The 8477-nt window shown below is 43.6% G+C and overlaps 1 protein-coding gene across 1 annotated transcript; it reads left to right on the top strand.

Moving 5' to 3' along the window:
* Positions 1 to 516: 516 nt before the first annotated feature.
* EGR4 (early growth response 4) lies at positions 517 to 3091 on the top strand. Its single transcript, XM_075579184.1, has 2 exons — positions 517 to 829; positions 1395 to 3091. The coding sequence occupies exons 1-2, from the start codon at positions 667 to 669 to the stop codon at positions 2717 to 2719; spliced, it is 1488 nt and encodes a 495-aa protein (XP_075435299.1). The 5' UTR covers positions 517 to 666; the 3' UTR covers positions 2720 to 3091.
* The last annotated feature ends 5386 nt before the right edge of the window (positions 3092 to 8477 follow it).

Genomic DNA, 8477 nt, shown 5'->3' with positions numbered 1-8477 from the left:
ATTATGCACAATGCACCACACGCATTTTTAAGATGCAAAATGGCTTTTTTTTATATGCAGCCTTGCACCGCCTGCCCTTGAATGGTTAAAGAACTCTACAGAGACTTGGAAGGGATCTCCCACTGTATCTCTCACCCTGTAGCTCTCACCCTGTGCACCTGCTTTGGTGCTGTGATAGAAGCCACAACACTGCATACAAATGGATTCCGGGCTGAGAATCACAACTTCTCCTGTTCCCTTCTCAGATTTTATTTAAAGCAACAACAAAAAAAAAATAACAACAACACACTGTAGAAGAATAAGGGGCTGTCCAAAGCGTCACAATAAGAGATTTCCTTTTTGGGTATCTCCCCATCCTACATCCTGTCTCCATGTATGGGCTTTTACATCACTGCAGCATCACTGGAGACTCCTGAAATGGAGTGATCCCAGGCAGCGGAAGATTAGAGGCAGACCCTGGCTGCATATAAAAGGGGCTGCAGAAGGTGAGCATGGTTACAATCACTGGGAGAGCTGCACACAAGAGCTTCCATAGGAAGGGTAACACTGAGAAAGGAGCTCACCCATCGCTCATCCAAAGACAAAAGAGGCATTAGCACTTCTAAGGAGCTGTGCCTGCTCCTGCGAGCCCTTTGCACAACAATACGACGTTCAGCTTCTCAGCTGATGCTGCTGAGTGCCATGGATTTCTCCTGCCAGGACTCACTGTATCCTAAATACCAGGAAGGCTGTGATGTGAAGGAAGAGGGGGACCAGTGCACGGGGTCAGGAGGAGAGCAGCAACTTTTCCCAGAAAGCCAGGGAGAGGCAGCCACTCATCTCACTGAAGGTAAGAGGCAAAGTAGACGGTGTCAGTGTTTTGTTTTTCTACATTGCGAGCACCTCCATGTAAAATGGCAGTCAGTACATGGAGAATATTACATGTATGTGTAGCTAAAGGTAGAGAGAGGTAAATATGAATACTCACTGGAACGTTTATATCAATTTAGTATGCGGTAACATACGTGGTGTAATAGGTGCGTTGCAGAATGATAACCAGTTTAAACAAACACGTATCATACAGTATACTGTATGTACTGTATTACAACGATGTGCTATAATGTTTATTAACAGGGATATATTAACCCCTTGTGTCCCCGATTTTTTTTTGAACCACTTCATATGACACCAAGGGTTGTGTTGGGTTATTTGAGGGCCGGGTTTATTAGGAAGTACTTGTGAGAGTCCTGCTGCCCTGCATCTCAAAAGGCTTTGCACCCAATGATGTGATCACCACAGTCTTTTCAGGGCTCATGAACTGAACGGAGCTTTAAGGGTCTCGCTTAATGTCGCAGCTGTTAATGGTGTTGACGTGCAAACTTTGAACTAACCTGGCTCTATCCTTATCGTTGTAGGTAACTTCACAAGTCCTTCTGGTAATGGTGACACGTCTGAGTACTACTTCCTGAGCAGCCAGCCCTCCCCACCTCTTCCCCTCAACTACACTGGCAGCTTCTTCATCGAGACTTCGCCCGAGCTCCCGCATGACCAAGAAGCCCTTTTTAACCTCATGTCTGGGATCCTGGGCATGTCACCTTTCTCAGCCCCGCCGCGTCAGAGCAGACAAGCAGAGGCGCTGTACTCTGTCCCAGAGGCCATTCAGAATCACATGGACCTGTACTCAAATTCCCAGCCTAACCTCAACATATCTATCCAGCATGCAGCGTTTCCTAGTCAGATGTACCCCAGTTTCAACAGTTCGGAGGATATCCATCAGGTGCCAAGTTCCCCCAGCCTGGGCAGCTCCTGTTCCTCTCAGTGCTTCTTCGATTCCAAAGTGATGCCAACCAAACAAGAAATGGATGTCTCTCCCATGTCCCCCTCCCTCGATTCCTTTAATTCGCCATGCCCTCAATGGGATGCCCACACACCTCAGAACTTTCTACCTGCCTCCTATCAATCGGAATCCTTCCACACACCTGACAACTCCCAATCTATCTTCCACCCACTGGAATCAAAGGTTGAGAATGTTATGTCTGCCTGCTGCCAGCCACATATTACCAACGCACCTGATGGCTCTGGTGTTTATAACAGCATGGACTTCAACTGTCAGCCAGAAACGTACCAGACCACCCCCTGCGATTTCAACGAAACCAAGATTGACTTGAAATCACAGCTAATGCAAGATCTTAATCCGTTGTCCCACCCAGTCCCAATGTCACGGATGATGAACCAAAACGAAGTGATTCACCACCAGTCCCCTCCACTCATTTCCACAGAGTTTCTGGGTCATTCCCCAACAGCAGACACTATGCTTCCCACCAACGCAGGCAACCCCCCTGCAGAGCCCAGGAGGAAATACCGCAGGAACAAATGCCCGGCGAAGTGCTTTCGTCCCAAGCCCCATGAGAAAGCCTTCGCTTGTCCAGTGGAGAACTGCATCCGAAGCTTTGCGAGATCAGATGAACTCAACAGGCACCTGAGGATCCACACAGGACACAAGCCTTTCCAGTGCAGGATCTGCCTGAGGAACTTCAGCCGAAGTGACCACCTCACCACCCATATCCGCACCCACACTGGAGAGAAACCCTTCTCCTGCGACCTCTGCGGCAGGAGGTTTGCCAGGAGCGATGAAAAGAAAAGACACGGCAAGGTACACATGAAGCAGAAGGCGAGGACAGAGGAGAAACTCAGGGGACTTGGCTTTTACACGGTGGGCTTATCATTTGGCACCTTGTAACCCCACCCCAAGCTGATGTCTGTTTTGGGCACACCTTTAACTTGGAGGAATCCCCTCCAAATGGTCAATCTGCTAGCCCCATATTCTTTGGAAGGAGCTAGTTGGATTTGTGGCTAGGCTGCTGCCTGCATGGCTGAATCTTCTGCTAGCTATACAGTGTGGTGTATACATAGCTGTAAACCGATGTATACTTATCATAAACACATTATATGCTGACAAACACTGCCTAAGTAGTCACCGTGGCTACGTTTGTACAGAAGTGACGAGAGTACAGAAGCAGCGAGTTTCTTCAGCACCACAACGTGTGGACAGCTCCCAGCAACTGCTGGACTGAGAATTATGAGCCAAAGCATGAAACAAAGATGATGTGAACTTCAGAAAATGCTCTCAGGAAGAGGGGGGGGGGGGGGGGGGGGGGGAGGGGCTGATTATTCAAGTGCAGTCAGGGCTTCTATCTATTTATGAGACTGGAAGGAAAAAAATTGCACGGACTGAAACGTCCTTGAACATTGTATATATAAATACTCACAATATTGTGCAATGCCTTCACAGAAGTGACTAGAAATGAACTTCTATTTATATTTGTCAGGCACTTCTAGTGCGTTAGTTTCCAATGTGTTTTATGCTGCTATTGTACAAATCAGAATGTAACCCTGTGGCTGCTGGGAGTGGACTCTCATGCATTGTGTACAGCGGAGAGACGGTTTATAATATTCGTAGACCTGGTGATTACTGACTTCTGTTTCCTACATACTGCTGATCCTGAGGTTCTGTGTCAGCTTCTTGTTCGATGGCTTGTTTTTTTTCTCTCCTTTTTGTACAAGGAAGACTGTTCAAATGGAATATGTTTATTTTTTCAAAGAAATAAAGTTGGTTATGTTCCACACATTTTCTCGCTTTATTTTAACTTGTACGAGTATATATGTACAGTACATCTTTATTTATGTAGCGCCATTAACATACAAAGCACTTCACAGCAGTAATACACGTGACATAATCATATGAATAACAAATAATACAAATAACATATAATGGGAAGAAGCCCTTCAGACGTAAAAGTAACATTTAGGAAAAAGAGTCCCTGCTCTGAAGAGCTTACAGTCTAATTGGTAAGTAGGAAGAACATTCAGAGACAGTAGGGAGGTGTTCTGGTAAGTGTGTCTGCAAAGGGTTCCTAATTATAAAGGATAACAACATCTATGCCATAGCGAAAATGAAAATAACTACAGTTAAACCTTTTTGGGTGTAGCTAGATCCATTAACTTATTGTTCTGTCTGAGACTAACAGGATCTAATACCAAGATAATAATAATAACAATCATCTATAATCACCATCACCATATCAAAGTAATACTCAAGAACCGTGGTTTTAAACTATTCTTTTATTTTCAGTTGGACGTTTCCCAACAAATATTAAAAAGGGAAATATTGACGAATCAATAGACCAAAGTATGTACAAGCAATTTATTGCATCATGCCTTTAGCCAATTAGTCAAAATCCACATCAAAAACATCTAATTATACATATTAGTCGGCTGTACAGCATCCAAATCCATACAAAAACAGATTAAATATATCTATCCCGGCAAGGACATCATCAGTGAGCCATGCACTAAAATATAATACAATGTTTCTAGTGGACACGACCTTTCACCCTATCTGATGTGTTTTTCCCTTGTTAACAAATATTCAACTAATACTAAAATATATTTTGCTTTAACATGATCTCGTTTAATTATACATAATCATGGAGGGAGGTTAGGCCTCCCCCCTAATTACCTTCTTAATTTGAGGAAAACATTACAGAAATTATACATGGCTTAAAGGTGCCAGACAGACACAAAGAAAGAATACCCTGAAATATATTTAGAATTACTTTTTTTTTTAATGTCTCCTTGGAAATAACATCATAATCATTGATTGGAAAGACAGTAAAATCATTATTTCATAAAAAAAAAAAATTGGCAGATTTCTTTCATTATCCTCAAAAATCGAACAAATACGAGAAGATGTCTAGCACAGTATGAAAACAAATATAAAATAACTGTATTAAAAGGTTTCTTAAAACCAGACATTCTGCCCCAAATTTCTGAGCGCTGCTAGCACCGAAGATGCCTTGCAGCCAACCCAAATAAACCAGCTGTGAAGGGCCTTCCGGAGCAGGAAGTCGCCTAATGGGATAGCACCCCTTAGTAAATATGGGCCTATGGGTTTTTGCAGGTACAGTATCTTACATTGCACCTTTAATATAATTGCCCAGTAGTTATTTCTCATTAACACCTTCAGTGCCCGATGCGTGTGTAACACATTGCAGGGTTTAAACCCATGTATTGGGACTGCACAATGCTCCTCAATGATATTCAGTGCAAACGTCTTTAATAGGTGTTGCATTTAATTCCCTTTTCACATCACTGTGTTATGTTTGTCAAATGTACCAGAAAAAGGGCAATAAAACAGAGCAGAGAAAATTCAGGTAACGTTCTCATATTATATTACTATTATGCCAAAAGTATTGACACATTACGCATATTATGGCTCCACACAGAGCCTACTGTACATCCAATACAGAGCCTACGGTACATCCAATACAGTGCCTACGGAACATCCAATGCAGAGCCTACTGTACATCCAATACAGAGCCTACTGTACATCCAATACAGAGCCTACTGTACATCCAATACAGAGCCTACTGTACATCCAATACAGAGCCTATGGTACATCCAATACAGTGCCTATGGAACATCCAATGCAGAGCCTACTGTACATCCAATACAGAGCCTACTGTACATCCAATACAGAGCCTACTGTACATCCAATACAGAGCCTATGGTACATCCAATACAGTGCCTATGGAACATCCAATGCAGAACCTACTGTACATCCAATACAGAGCCTACTGTACATCCAATACAGAGCCTATGGTACATCCAATACAGTGCCTACGGAACATCCAATGCAGAGCCTACTGTACATCCAATGCAGAGCCTACTGTACATCCAATACAGAGCCTGCTGTACATACAATACAGAGCCTACTGTACATCCAATACAGAGCCTACTGTACATCCAATACAGAGCCTACTGTACATCCAATACAGAGCCTACTGTACATCCGATACAGAGCCTAATGTACATCCGATACAGAGCCTACTGTACATCCAATACAGAGCCTACTGTACATCCGATACAGAGCCTACTGTATATCCAATGCAGAGCCTACTGTACATCCGATGGAGAGCCTACTGTACATCCAATGCAGAGCCTACTGTACATCCAATGCAGAGCCTACTGTACATCCAATGCAGAGCCTACTGTACATCCAATGCAGAGCCTACTGTACATCCAATGCAGAGCCTACTGTACATCCAATGCAGAGCCTACTGTACATCCAATACAGAGCCTACTGTACTGTACATCCCCTCTTGATCCCAAAAAGATGTTCTATTAGTTTATTTAGATGAGAAGAATGGATCGTGACCTCTTGTGATACCATCAATGTGACAGCAAGGTCCAGATTATGTTTCCACAGGACCCCCGGCCAGGCCACAAACTGACCAATATTTCATTCACACGTAGTAAGTGCATTCCAGTGTGTTTACTAATACCCTGTAATGAGGAGCTGGGAGGATAGGGCTACACATGTTCTGTGTATTACACCGCTGGGTAATTCTTCCTGCAGCCTATTTATCAATAACTCCCAGCTACAAAACTGGGGCAAAATCAGTGCACAAGAATGACATCAGCTGTATTAATACAAACCTCACTGCTTTACTCTATGTGGGGTTCCCTTCCTTTGATACATATGGGGCTGTTTTTTGCAATGATTGTGTTCCAGTTTTGCTGCTAAGAGACCTTGATAGATAGACCCCACAGGGTCAGACCTACAGTATTTTGTCCCATAAAGGAACCTATATATATATAATATGTTTGGAGATAATAATACCCTTCCATACAGATGTAGCAAGACTTACTGTCCTCAGCATCGAGGATGAACAAGCGCCAGGGGCAGTGTCTGCTGCGATAGATCTGCGCGGGTCCATGCTCCTGAGTGGGACCACCTGCAGGGTTAATCCTTCAGTGCCAGGATCACCGCAGTCATGTGACCATGCGTGGCAGCAGCACTGAAGACAGTATGTCTTGTTACTGCATCTGTTACTTTATCCCTCACTGCCCCTTACCTGTGGAACTCTCTCACCCTCAGCATACACCAAGCACCTTCTCTCTCCACCTTCAAGTCAAACCTTAAGGCTCACCATTTAAAATTAGCATCTCATTAGCCTGGACTTATGGTTACTGTCCCACATCCACTCCTAACAACCATTGTGGCCAAGTACTGCCATCTACTGCACTTATTCCCGCACCTGCTGTCTCTGTAAGTCTCCCAACATATCTCTTAGAGTGTAAGCTCATCGGGGGGGTGTTAAAACCTAGAAACATACAAAGTGACAAAGACACACAGTGCAGCAATCCTCGTCCACTCGTCGTTATGGATTGACATATATAAGTCCTTATATAATGATGCTAATTGTATTATCACACAGTGTGTGTAAGCCATCAACACTCACTGGAAATCAACATCCACTGATAGGCTAGGGAAGGTTAGGTAAGGATGGGGAAGGCTAGGGGAGGCTGGTTTCTGTTACCAGTATGCTGGCTGTAGTAGAATAAAATAGCCACATCTTCTTATATAATTATTAGAGGGCTATTTATGAATGTCTCCCAGCAGCAAAACTGGGGGAGAAATGGACAGTTGCTAAATATAACTTGAAGGTTGGGCCTCTTCCCACATCCCACTTCAGAGGCCAGCTGTTTTATTGCTACACTCCCTCTTTCAATAACCTTGGTACTTGGAAAAGCTTCTGTGACACCCAATGATTCATCTTGTACTATTCAGAACACTTTCGTAACTAGAGATGTGGACACTTGCCCCAGTTCACGTTGCCATAGTTCCCGCAAACCTTTTAAGAAATTAGCAAATCAGCAAAACCTTGCGGACTAAAAAATAAGCATTCGCCTCGATTAGTGAAACAACAATTGCTAGAATTTTCATAAAACTTGGAATCAGAGGTGCTTTTTTTAAAGTAAGGTGCGGTTTTTACGTGAAGTTTCCTTTCTTGTTCCTTGATTTCCCTGATGAAGCTTTGCGAAATGCGTAGGATGAAAGACTGTACCTACAGTGTGAGATCCCAAACTTACTATCAGTCAATTTGCCGAGCTAAGGCGAGATGAGCCGAGATTCCACGTGGTACGGAAGCATTCGGAAGGACTGTGTGCAGGACGCGTTGGGTGCGGGACGCCGAGGCTACTGAGCAGAGCAGACCTCTGAATGACGGCATACTGACTTTGGGATTACCCTCTAGGTGCATTATCTTCTGACACATGGTGAGTGCTATGTGCATTTTTAATGTCCTTTCAAATGTATTAGAAAATGTTACACTATGTTGTTTTGCCTTACTATCTTTCCATACATCTACCTCCATTTATCGGAAGGGATTTAAAGCCCAGCAGTGTTGGATTTCTGTCCTCTTCACGACATCATACGGAGCTGACCAGGAGCATGTAGGATTGATGTCTGATATTTCTCTCTCTCACTGCTTGATCAAGAAGACGTCTTGTAAGTGTGGAGCAGCTGGCGGGAATTGCCCCTTTCCATTACACAATACACTATGTTTTTCCTTTGCGCTATAGGTTTGTTTTCCTAAAGGTGAGAATATAAAAAAAAAATTGGCAATTCTGGGAACTTTCCTCATCCCCACCTA

This window comes from Ascaphus truei, chromosome 1, assembly GCF_040206685.1.
Source record: "Ascaphus truei isolate aAscTru1 chromosome 1, aAscTru1.hap1, whole genome shotgun sequence".
NCBI lineage: Eukaryota > Metazoa > Chordata > Amphibia > Anura > Ascaphidae > Ascaphus > Ascaphus truei.
Note: the sequence above shows the minus strand (reverse complement) of the source record. Positions and strands in the feature narration are given on the sequence as shown.